Consider the following 12,812-nt stretch of genomic DNA (forward strand, 5'->3'; position numbering starts at 1 on the left):
CACCCCGAATGGAATACCACTAACCCTCAAGAGGAACGTAACAGCTGCATCTTACCAGTACTGACCTACGGAGCACAGATCTTTACGCTTAGAAACAGGGTTTAACATAAATCAAAGACGACACAAAGAGCAACGAAATGTAAAATTTTAGGTGTAACCTTGAGAGGCAGGAAGAGAGCAGCATGGGTCACGGACCAATTTGGTGTTGAGGACATCATAGTTGAAATCAAGAAGTAATGAACATGGGCTGAACAAGTAGCGCGTAGGTAGGATAACCGATGGTCATTAAGGGTAACTTACTGAATTCCCAGAGAAGACAAGTGCGTGAGGGTGATAAAGAAAACCAGGTAGGCAGATGAGATTAAGAAGCTTCCAGGTATAAAGTGGAAGCATGCAGAAAGCACAGGATCTGGTTGACTGGCATAACATGGGGCGAGGCATTTGTCATGTATGGGAGTAGTCAGGCAGTGAATGGTGATGATAATGAAGATGATGATAAAGATGATGAAATGCTATAGAGGCTCATGCATTTAGATATAGGCATAGGCGTCGCAGGGCTCCCCTTCATGAAAGTTGAGGCGAAGGTTCGTCACAACGATCATCTTTCTATCAACTCTATTTAAGGGGCAGACTACGCTCCCCCCTCCCTAATAATCCGATGTATGGAGGCAGGCTTTGCACCAACCCCCCTCTTAGAGCACTGGCAAAGGTGCCTCACTCCTTTGCGCCTTGCCCGTACGCACACCTATGGATATAGGTACACTTTGAATAAACCCAAATGGTAAAAACATTCGGAGGCTTAAATAACAGTGCTCCTCATTATCAGATCATTACGCTGAGGCGTAAAATATAATTATTACCTGTTTAAGCATCATTCTTACTTACATGATCTGAACGCTATCTGACAGCAATATTCTGGTGTGGTTAAGTTCTCTTGTCTGAGCCCAGTAATCACGCTATCTCCTTTCTCAATCAGAGACGCGTTCCGCGCCATGGGAATGCAGTCCTGCGCTTGCGGTGACCTCGAGCGGCTACCCGAGGAACTGCGCTCTAGTCTGGCTCGCTCTGAGATCGCCACGTCCAGCATACGTGAGAAGAGGTAAGTGTGACGTCATCGCACATGCGCGTACGTTCAAGAGCGCTCCAGAGGTTTCTACATCCTCTGGCTAACATTTATAGCGGAGTTGTGTAGGTCCCTCGTGTCACTTGCTCGGATCTGTTCGCTTTCGTTGTTTCACGGATTCCGCGTAACATTGCCACAGAGAACAAGCGAAGTACTTGTCTTACAGTAACACTTTCGGTCATACCTATTTTAACAAATTGCCATCACGTGAATGCAGCCAGCCAATGTTTTCGATTGTGCGACAGCTTTTTCCTCATTCTAGTCATGAAATCGATGTCGTCAAAGCAACCGGTTGACTTCATCGTGTACTTACGAAACTCATTACTAATTACCGGCCATATTTTACATTTATACAGTCTCCCCCTCTATCTAGCCAGAAGACGCTTGTGCCTTGAAAACGACATTCAATTTGTTGCCCTTTCAGAAACATCTCATCTTCAACTTTTGTTATTAAGGCGACATGTTTTGAGGCATCTTCAGTCGCAAAAACTTCACCGTCGGTGACGTCAACGCAATGGATGCGAGATATGGCAACCTAAAAAATGAGTCACAATATTGTTATCAAGACGTCACATGTCGCAAAACTTTGTGACGTTACGTAATGACGCCATCACAACACATAGCCTCTTGGTCAAAGCTGGGCCGATTCCGGAGGCATCGTAAAACGACTTCAGGTGCAGAAAGAAATCGGGGGAAGGAACCAATACAATCGGCTTGGAAGAAAATTAAGACGACTTTCGCTTTCATTCAAGACAAGTTCATATGGGTCGTAAATTTTTTAATAGCGAAGTTGTTTAAGCTAGATGCAATTTTGGTTGGCTTTCGGGCATGTGCCGTGAGCCGTATACCATGAAACTATCAACAAACTGCTATGTTCTATGGAGGTTACGTAACTTCCACTCCTCACCACTGGCGCACTAAAATTTTAGAACTTCTTCATTACAAAGGGAACATTTAGCCCAACAAATGACCGCGAAGCGATGGCAGCGATCCGAAGACCCCGGTATGCACAATGGGAGAATGCTAGGGAATGGGGAAGAAAATGGCGGCTGGCAGAAGAAGATACCGAAATGATGGAAGCCCTACGGGAAACGAAGATGTGCCCGCTGATCTATGAGGGGTACGAACGCTTGGTTCCAGTGCGAATTTATGTTCCTGGAGCTTGGACATCCGCATCGTGTGTAGGCCCCTGGTTTAACTCAAACATCTCCGCACTGAGAATAAATTTAGAAACAACCTAGCGTCACTTGCTTAAGGGTCAGAAATAAGCTAATATAGAAGCAACCAGATTAATCTTCAGAGTAGTAGAGTTTTGCTGTTTCAAACTTTGCATGGCTTAGTGTAAGCTTCGGCAGTTTTATTTGTGCTTGCATGTGTGTGCTTGTGTATGTGTGTGCGCACACGTGTGTTCATGTGTGCGCGCGTGTGTGTGCATGCGTGTGAGCGTGCGTGCTTTCACTGTTGTATACTGTCGCCCACTCTTGCCTGAAACCTCAAACTCAGGACACCATTCGTCGCATCAGCGAGCGAGTAAGTAAATAACGGCATAAGTAGATTATTTTGATTACTTTTTTTCTTTTTTCCATTTCACTTAGCCTCCGAACACAAATGTCGTGCGCTGCCTACAATACCACCTACCAGATGTCTCGGATGGCTCGGCACTTGGCCACGGCCGTTAAAGAAGGAGTCATCTACACCGAGTAAGTAATCGTAAATGAGTTCAAAGCTAGAGTCGTACGCAAATTAATAAATCCGGAGAAGCCTCGCCCAGACGACCGAAGTGCGGCAGCCAATCGCCTATGCGACTAAAGTAATACTTACCCTCGTACACTCGGCATTGTTCTTCGAAGGAGAGATCACCGACCGTCCTGCTCATGACGTCAGCCTGGCGTGCACACGCGTTAGTGCAGCAGGTGTACTTGCGTTCGACCTTGAGGAGAAAATGCCCCATACACCTAAAGTAGTACCCTGCTATAATTAAGACTCCTTGTAGTGTAACAATCAACCGCGATAGGGTTTGGAAAGTCATTTGGTGAAACTCACGTTATAGATGCCGTACCCTTTTTTGTAGAATACGAACCTTAACGCATACATTCGCTGTACGAAGGCGAGACTTGCGCTTTACGTTTCTCTGTTATATGCTCTGCTCATACGCTTTGTTTGCGTTTCATAATATTGTCATGACTTTCAGACGTGAATCCCAGAAAATAATATGACTATTATCATCAAAAATCAAAATGAACATTTTTCTATCGTACATCTTAAGTAGCTGCCTTGCAAGCATGTTTTCCAACATTTAGGCGTCGTTTTATGGGCCCCACTACATTAGAGAAGCGGGAATTCAGAGGTTTGTGCTAATCGCATAGGGATAAATCTACTCGCCCCACTGACGACGACGCGGGACGTTATAAGACGGCCATACGCACTTTCCAGATGCCAGAAAGAACTTTTAAGAACGGACCAGGGGATGCCACGGGATAGTCGCCGACAGACTTCTGCGGCGAGTGTTTGTGCCCGTGGTGTGTGCCCCGCAGTGACCAAGGTTAAGGGTTTGAAGTATTTTTCTGTTAATTTACCTAACGGTTGAGGTATGTCTAAACTGATCAATGTTATTCTATTATTCTAGCAGTCTCCGATGGCGTTTCTTCAGGTGGATGGTCAGAAACCCTGAAGATTTACCAAAAATTCATATTCAGTCAGATGCCACGAGACTTTTCGCGACATTCGAGTGCGAAACCATACAATCACAGAAACATTGCGTGCATCTCGTTCTTGTGAATGTCTCGTTTTGCGCTCTGATGTTGCCACGGGTCAGATGGGTGGTTTGGCGGCATTCACTACCTTTTCCGCAATCTTGATATATTGTATGCACATGCGTGCCCTTACGCATAGGATAAACGCGCATAGACATGCAAAATGTCACCCTCTCCTTTCCCAACGCAAAAAAAAAATGTTTCCGGTTATGGCCTGGCTTACGCGGTAAACAGTTAACATCCCAATCATTGTGACACGCTGAAGCCCTTTCCCGTTAAGTTTACGTAGCGAGACATGCGTTTTTAATAATAATAATAATAATAATATAATAATAATAATAATTGTTGGAGTTTTACTTCCGAAAGTCACGACATGATTATGAGAGACACCGCAGGGGAGGGTTCTGGGAATAACGGCTACCTGGTGTTCTCTAACGTGCACCTAAATCTAAGTACACGGACCTCCAGAATTTTCACCTCCATCAAAAACCCCGTGACCTCCGAGTTCGCATTCGAGCGTCATGACCACAAGGCCACCACGGCAGGAGCCCTATGCGGATTAGAGAAGTGTCGGGTATAGGAGTGTCGCGGACTGCCCGTGGAGTGTAGGGCAGGAACCTAGAGTTGCGCTCTGTGCCAAACAAATTGCATGTTCTCAGGGACCTGACCGCCGCGTTCCTGGACGAGTACGTTTCTCTGACCGAGTGTCCGCCGGCCGAGCTGCTTCTGCGCTCGGCGGGAGACCAGCGCTTCAGCGACTTCGAGGTACTGCAGTGCAACTACGCCCACTTCCACCTGGGTTCCAAGAAGTGGCCCGCCGTGGGCTTCGGCGACTGGTTGCGAGCCATGATCGAGTTCCAGCTGAACTGGCCCGCCATAGAGGTATGCGCTTGTTATTTTCGAAGACTTCCGCCCATTTTCAGATATGGGTTTTTGTGTAAAAGAGAAACTACCCCAAAAATGTAAACCGCCAGCTATACGGTGGACGTCCATACGTAACCACATCATCCTGATTCGTATTTAATTAGGCATACTTCACTAAAGAATTGGCCGTCATCTCACCTTGCCAAAGTGAATGTCCAGCGAAGCTGTTTCGCGACCATTGTCACAAAGACGAATTTAATTGTTCTTTTCGCGGCGCGTTGTTTTCTTGCTGTGCTCCTGGTGCATTTGATTTCCGTGCTGATTGAACTGAATGAGTTACCCGACGGGTCTCCTTTTTATATACGAAAGCGGGAAACGCAAGCGCGGAGATTCGAAGCCCGCGTGTGTAGCGCGAAGCAACTTCAACCTAATCTTCGCCGGGAACGCGTGATTGGATGCTGCCTTTCTTTGCAGGAGCCTTATCAGCCATTGTGCAGTTTCAATGCTTCTTTTGTGGTTTTCTTCTTCAAAACGAATACTTAGCTATATGCTGTATGCCTGATCGGAAAGAAACATGCGTCGTTTGCCTTGAATCACCTCGTAATGCCATCACGTGGCCGTTACGTAACATGAAGTCACACCATAATTTGTGATGCCATGATGACGAAAGAAACTTTTGCGATATGCGACGCCATGACGAAGTTGAATGGTGACGCCATATGTAATGATGATGATTAATTGAATCACTCACACCCGACGCTGTATAACTATATAACTATCGTCATGATATACCAACTAGCCCAAGCTGCCACGCTGTAAACCAGTCGCAGCCGATGGTCAAAATTCAAGTTTAGTGAGGGATTTAAGCATGTCACCCTAAATATTTTCAGAATGAGTGAGAAGCTAAGGAAGCCTACCTATACGAAGAATGACACTGCGCTACGAGGATCAAGATTATGTATGCTTCTTGTTGGGCTTGTGTCTTGTCAGTCCGAATAGAGAAAAAGGATAGAAGAAAGGCGAAGAGGTCTGCAGGAGGTGACCGCAGTTCGTTACACTCAACTTGGGATGGAGGAGTGTGTCAAGCCGGTAACTGGCTGTGCAGATATACCGCTTCAAATTTTCTTTCGGTGCTTGTATTTCTTTATTCGATATAGCTACATTATGAGATGATTACTACCTGCAGCTGCACTTAAATGTGCAAAATGAGAATATTTTCAGAAAAAAATTCGATAATGGCAATGATACGAGGCACAACTGGCAAGTCACGAATAAATTCTTAAATAATAAATGTCGTGAGCAGACAACGAAAATTAGAACTAAAACAGAAACATACAGCCATCCAACTGATATCGCCAATGCGTTCAGGGTGTATTTTAGCAGTACCTGTGAATCTCTGAGTAATCCCCCATTACTAACATTACCTCGTGAGCCTTATTCTTTCTTCTTGCGACTTACGAGTGCACAGGAAGTTCTTCGCGTTATAACTTCGCTCAGGTCCACGGGACCTAGTCTTGACTTTGTTCATCGATCTCATATCAAGTTAGTCTCTAGTAAGCTATCTCCTGTCATTGCAGATACTGTTAACAAGATGTTTAAAGCAGGCATATTTCCCGATTCCCTAAAAGTTGGTAGAATCACACCTGTTCACAAAAAAGGCGATCGCGAACTTCTGAGTAATTAGAGGCCCATTTGTATTCCTCCATTTTTGAGCAAAATGATCGAGCGTCCTATGCATACAAGATTAATATCCTACTTGACAAAGTTTAATCTGATGACATCTAAACAGTACGGCTTTCAGCCTGGCTATTCCAATGAGCCTTTGCTTCTAATCCTCACCGATAAAATAAAAGGGGCAATCGACCAAGACTTCGTAGTTGGTGGCGTATTCATACATTCACCAAAAGGTTTTGACACAATTAATTACAAAATTCTTATACATAAACTTGAATCGTATGGTATAATTGGCTCTGCACTTTAATTTATATCTAGATATCTGTACAATCACACTCAAGTTGTTCAGATTGACGGTAAAGTTTCAGCAGCTAAGAAAATAAATCAAGCTGTTCCTCGGGGCTCGATTCTTGGCCCGCTGCTCTTTGTTGCTATTTATTAACGATCTACCTAATATTTTGACCGCTACAGATTGTATCTTATATGTAGCAGACACGACCATTTTTACTTATGCTAATAATGTCGCTGAGCTAAAACGAAACATTAACGTGGATCTACATAATATAAGTTCCTGGTGTCGAATGAGCATGTTAAGAATTAATCCATCAAAAACCGTTTTTATAGTTTTTCATTCCTTCCCGACTGTACTTTCAAAATCTATATCTGTGCGTCTGGACGACAGTTTAATTGCCATGTCCGACAGTACAACGTTTCTTGGTGTGGTTCTTGACCGGGATATGAAATTCAGTCTTCATGCGCAATCACTCATTCGCAAGATAACCTTTGGAATACGTACCATAATGAAAACCAGTTCATATATTCAGCCACACATGATTAAATCCCTTTATCACGCACATATTCGCAGCCATTTATCTTATTGCATATCAACCTGGGGTAACACACATTTGACCCACCTCAACCAACTACAACGCCTACAGAATCAAGCACTTCGACTCATGACTTTCAGCCATTTCTTAACCAATGCAACGCCACTTTATCAGAATTTAAATATACATCCTCTTTATCACCTCTTTCAGCTGATGTTATCAGTTGTGATGTATAGGCTTTTTCGCGGTAATGTGCATATAGATGGCATTGTCATGGAAAGCCTTGTAAAGAGTAATATTACTAGGTTTTCTGAGCTCGATAACCGCCTTCCACCTAATGTTCGCACAAACTACGGCAAGTTCGCTACGACATTTACGGGACTCAAGCAGAGGAATTCCCTTCCTTACGTAATAAAATCATCAACCACAGAACATGCATTCAAAAACCAATAAAGAAATATTTTTTTGCAATAGCTGTCTTCATCTTAGCAACTGCTTTTTAATGTTCCGATAACAAATGCTACATGTTATATTGTCCTTACGTTCTGTATTATAACTTGCGTTTGTTTGTTCTTCAGAGTTTTCTTTTTTGCCTTGCTAAACATATATGTATTTTCTACTTTCGTTTTTTTCGCACATTGCTTTTTTTTCTTACTGAAGATACCGTGACAACGGAATGTTGTATATTTTGTTTCTTCTCCCGTTAACATCATGTATGGCAGCCCCCCTGACAGTTCCTAACTTTTGGGATTCTTGTGTGCATTACCAATGCTGTACGCACTTTTCTGTAAACGAACATCGTAGTTGAATAAAACTTGAACTTGAACATGACATAAAAAGTCACGATAGCTTAGACAAGTTTCTAGCAATAACAACTTCTCAGACACGAATAAAGAAGCACGACAACCCCGTCCAAGATAGCTTAGAGGCTTTCCTTTCCCGCCTCCAATTGAAAGATACGTCAAGGTAACTTTCTTAGTAAATTAGTAATAGGAAAGTTGCAATCGACCTATTTGTAGGACGAAGCATGTTTTCTGTGGTCTCGCTTTTACCATGAAGCTTCGTGATGACAAGAAGTTTTACGGCTCAAGCCCCATATACACACAGAGCAGCAGGGCAAAGAAGTATCTTAATGTTTGCTTCTTGGCGTACACAAAAATTCAAGAAGAGCCCGCAGCCCTGTTACCAGACGCCTGCGTAGCGTCCCCTGCAATACTTGGTATTTTAATTCAAAAAGTTATTTGCGTTCATGAGGGTGCACATTCCCGTACGTCGAAATAAACTAGTGGTTGTTATTAAGCGCCCTGTTTTGACGCCGCTATTCTACGTGCCGTCTAAGCGCTGTTCATGAATGTCAACAAAGTCGTTGTCTACACACGACAGGAATCGGCCGAAAAGAAAAGAAAAAGAAGGCAAAGGATGCCTCGGTTTAATAAATGTACTCTCACAGCTGCCTTTAACGCTTCACCCTCCTCCACATTTTTCAGGCTGTCAAGGAGAAGCACGCCAAGATGACATCTTATGGAAGCGGCAGATCGGACCCCGAGCAAGTCATACGTCAGCGCAAGTTCCTGCGGCACGTCCACGCTGCCAACATCCTCAACATGGAACGGCTCGCCGGCCTCCACAACGGTGTGATGTAAGAATAAAGTAGTATAGTGCATCGAACTGTTGGAGTTTACATGCAGCGAAGCGGCTTCACATTTTTTTTTTTCATATTCCACCCATAAACAAGGACGTCGGTCGGCAGAACTCCTTCGAGAAAAAGGGGAAAAATGGCCTCTTATCTGCGTGCTACACTGAAAATCTCGTCGAACGACAATATTCTTCTGCCGGAGCTCGTGCAGAACCCTGGGCCACTGCCAGGTGGAACATGCACCATATCGTCAGCAGAGGGCTTTTGTGTGCATTGCGTCACAGTTTCAACGTAGCGTAAATAACACTATTGTCTATATAATTAAGTATGTATGCATTTTCCATTAAAAGAACACACCACCTAATACTTACGTAGTGGTGTGGGGTTGGGCGTCATATACACGTAATATTTGCTTTTTGATCGAAAATGTTCTGTGGTCCTGAGGTTTCGTTGCAGTGTTCATCGGTTGGCGCTGTCGTCGTTTGTGGATTCTTAATTATTAACAGTGTTAGAAGGTAGCCCTCATCTAAATGGTTTCTTGTGAAGCTTCAGCAATTGATGTGGTTGCGCAAATAAAGGCAGGCCGAACAAAATTAACCCAATCAGTGCACCTATCTGCGAAATTGAGTGCTTCTAGAAATAAAATAATAAATTAGCGGAAACTTTTTACTCCCGTAAAAGGCATCCCGTCACGATATGTTTGCCAACGCAAAGCAGGTGACATTCGCGCAACGCATGCTTTGTCCATTGTCAAAAGTACTACCATGGAGAATTACGTAACCTACACGTTTTAAACACTGCTAATGGTATAAGGTTTGAGAATGTATAATTTTATGCCAGCAAAACTCAACGTCTTGAAGAGTGCATTTTAGAAGCTCGTTTCCTTTACCGAAGAGACCTTGAATTCTGCACAAACCTTTGCGATTCTGGGACAGCGTGGCATATGATCAGAAAAGGTCTTGAGAAAGTCCAATGATTAGCATCCAAGACATTAGTTTCATTTATTATGAATTTTCGAATCAAGCAAGAGTATTGTTTTTATTGTTTCTGTGAACAAAATAATACCTTTCAAAATTACAACAGAAATGAAAATGCATGGAATAATTATTCACATACGGGACTGTCAGTGCTGCAAATATGAACAGAAATAGAAATAGCTCTATAAAAAAACGAGTGAGTTTCGAAAACATCACGTTTTGCCAGAATGTTGAAAATGAGTTAAGTTGTGCAGAATCAGAGATCAAGTGGGCTATTTCTCCATTACTGCTATGTGAGCTACGCCGCAAAATATTTCTGATACAAAGCTTGCGTCGCTGTTTGCATTATCTCGACTTCACGAAAACACACTCTTCGTAAAACAGTCGTCATCACCCGGCGATGCTTCTTGATTTTTTCTTTGTTCAATTATTTTCTTATTTCAGAACAATATGCAATTATGCGTTATCTGGTCATGATGGCATAAGAGACAAAATTACGAGGAAACTCGGAAACACCAGGATACCACGTTTTTTTTTTTTCTTTCCTGGGATCGAGTGACCCCCTAGCATCACCCCGTTAGGATCGCAACAACCGCATCCTACCCCTTCAAACTGTTTACACCACCCTACCAGCTTACCTCCTACAAGACAGGCACTAATTCTTAAACCACAACCATTCGTGAAACACTCCCACTCCCCATCGCGAATTGTCGAAAGCTCCTGGGAAGGACGTACAACTATTCCATGCTGCGACGCAAGCTCTTCCTCCAGCGGAACGAAACAGAAACAGGCTGGAATAATTGCTTGTTTTCCTGCGCAACTTACTCATCCAGTTTAGAAACTGCCTGGTAGGATAGAGCAAAATAGCGAGCAAAAACTCACTGCTCCCTTTTTTTGTTTTCGGAGTACACAGATCTACGAGGCAACGAATGCCGAAGCGTTGTATCCCCCAAATGTCACGAGATGGCGTGGTACATCCACTTCAAATTGGAGCCCCACTTTGAATATGATGCCTGACGTGGTTTCTCTTGCTCGCCGCAGCGCGCGAGGGAAACCCAGTAAGGAGGTGCACATGTTGCCGAAATCACGTTCATTTCTCGATTGCTCAAAAACTGACCAGCCTTTTAAAAAATAACCCATTATAGTGTTCATACACTCCCACATCCATCAAACCATGCATAGAGGCTACGAATGCTGAATTGCTGTATGCCCAGTGTGTCACGAGATGGAGCCATGCGTTTCCTTTCAATGGTTCCGGGGCCTACTTTTGGGAACTCAGTGGTGTGCATGAGGTCAGAGGTGATATCAGGAATGGAGGTGAATCAAAGTAGTGCAAAAAGCCTTGTCAGAGTAGTTAATTTACGAAAACTGTCGTTTATTTACAAATTGCAGCTCATGATTTCTGAACTGGATACGGAAAGCTTAAAAGTAGGTCTGAAAAATATTATGCACAAAACTAAAGTAAAGTGCAACAGTCTCGGCAGAAAACAGCACTATGCGATTGGTGGAGAGACGCTGAAAGTGGTAAAAAGTATGCCTGCTTAGGACAGGTAGTGACCGCGCAACCAATACCATGAGAGTGAAATAACTAGAATAAAAAAGATGGGGTGGATCGCATTCGGCAAGCATTTTTAAATCATGAATGGTAATCTATCACTAACCGTCAAGAGGAATGTATACAACATCTGTATTTTACCAGTACTTACGCACGTAGCAGGAACCTGGAGGTTTACAAAGAAGGTTAAGCTTAAATTGAGGACGCCGCAGCGAGCGATGGAAATGAAAATGATAGGCGTAACCCTAGGAAACAAGAAGAAAGCAGAGTGGGTGAGAGAGGAACCGGGTTTAGGGTATCATAGTTGAAATCGAGAAGAATAAATGGACATGGGCCGGGCTCGTAGCACGTAGGCAGGATAACCACTGGTCATTTTGAAGGTAACTAACTTGATTCGCAAGGAAGGCAAACAGACGATGGGGAGACAGAAAGCTAGGGGGGCTGATGAGATTTAAAAGCTCGCAGGTAAAACGTGGCAGCAGAAGGCACCAGACAAACTTGATTGGTGGATCGTGAGTGGGGATTTCGCCCTGAAGTGAGCAAAGTCAGGCAGATGAGGATAGTGATGATGAAGATGACCAGTTGCGAAACTACGTTCCGAAACCCGGACATGCAGTTGGCCCAGTTTTTTGGGAGTTAGCAGAGTGTCGCACCATCTGGAAGCCACGACAAAGAACACAAATATAGCGTTCAATAGTGGGACCATTGTTTCTGTTGTGGCTCCCGCTAATTTCGCTCTGCTGCTACTTAATACAAACTATTGAAAAAAAAACACTTTTTTTCTCGTTTTTTTTTTCAAATTTTAGAAAAAAAATAAAAAAAGAAATAGTTTTTTATCCTGTTGTAACATTTTCTTGCGAAGTTTCAAAAGCGATAACTTTAAATATGCATACATAACAGAAATGAAAACTTACTTTCTTTTCACAATCGAACATGGTATTTAACAGTTTTAAGGCAAGCCAGAGCATCACCGCGAACTTATTTACCTCGCTATGAATGGTTGCGGCTTCCTAGAATTGTTATGGCAGTTAAAACAAAGAACTCCAAAATATCTACTTCGGCGTGGCTTCATCTGTGAAAATATAGATTATTATGGTAAAAAAAGATGAAGTTCGAACTCATATACAGAGTCAGTATGAGTGGCCTCATCTGCAGCTTTCTTCATCATGTCAAGATGTCGCATTGGGAAAAGCGCAGGTGCTGTTGCAAGGCTTACAGACAGCGAGTGCCCGTTTCCCGCCACCGGTCTCCTCGACACATCAAATATGAGCCCAGCCATTGCAGAATCTACATGCACATCGCTTTATAAGCGTACTTCCACCACTGGTCAGAAAGGTGCACGAGAAAAAGTAAAAACATGAACAATAACCCTGTACCAGGACATCAGAAACCGCCTCCAAGCT

General features: G+C 43.4%; 1 protein-coding gene across 1 annotated transcript; it reads left to right on the forward strand.

Moving 5' to 3' along the window:
- The first annotated feature begins 982 nt into the window (after window positions 1-982).
- LOC142774755 (dehydrodolichyl diphosphate synthase complex subunit DHDDS-like) lies at window positions 983-8,909 on the forward strand. The gene is made up of 4 exons (XM_075875767.1): window positions 983-1,099; window positions 2,719-2,823; window positions 4,536-4,758; window positions 8,729-8,909. Exons 1-4 carry the CDS (start codon window positions 993-995, stop codon window positions 8,882-8,884), a joined length of 591 nt encoding a protein of 196 aa, XP_075731882.1. The 5' UTR covers window positions 983-992; the 3' UTR covers window positions 8,885-8,909.
- Window positions 8,910-12,812: the final 3,903 nt, after the last annotated feature.

Source organism: Rhipicephalus microplus, chromosome 10 (assembly GCF_043290135.1).
Source record: "Rhipicephalus microplus isolate Deutch F79 chromosome 10, USDA_Rmic, whole genome shotgun sequence".
In the NCBI taxonomy this organism is placed as follows: Eukaryota; Metazoa; Arthropoda; class Arachnida; order Ixodida; family Ixodidae; genus Rhipicephalus; species Rhipicephalus microplus.

What these genes read in the sequence shown, in the direction of transcription:
- LOC142774755 (XM_075875767.1), top strand. Translation starts at nt 993, where the DNA reads ATGGGAATGCAGTCCTGCGCTTGCGGTGACCTCGAGCGGCTACCCGAG. An exon ending in TCCAGCATACGTGAGAAGAG is followed by an intron (nt 1,100 to 2,718) that starts GTAAGTGTGACG and finishes CATTTCACTTAG; the next exon opens with CCTCCGAACACAAATGTCGT. An exon ending in GAAGGAGTCATCTACACCGA is followed by an intron (nt 2,824 to 4,535) that starts GTAAGTAATCGT and finishes GCATGTTCTCAG; the next exon opens with GGACCTGACCGCCGCGTTCC.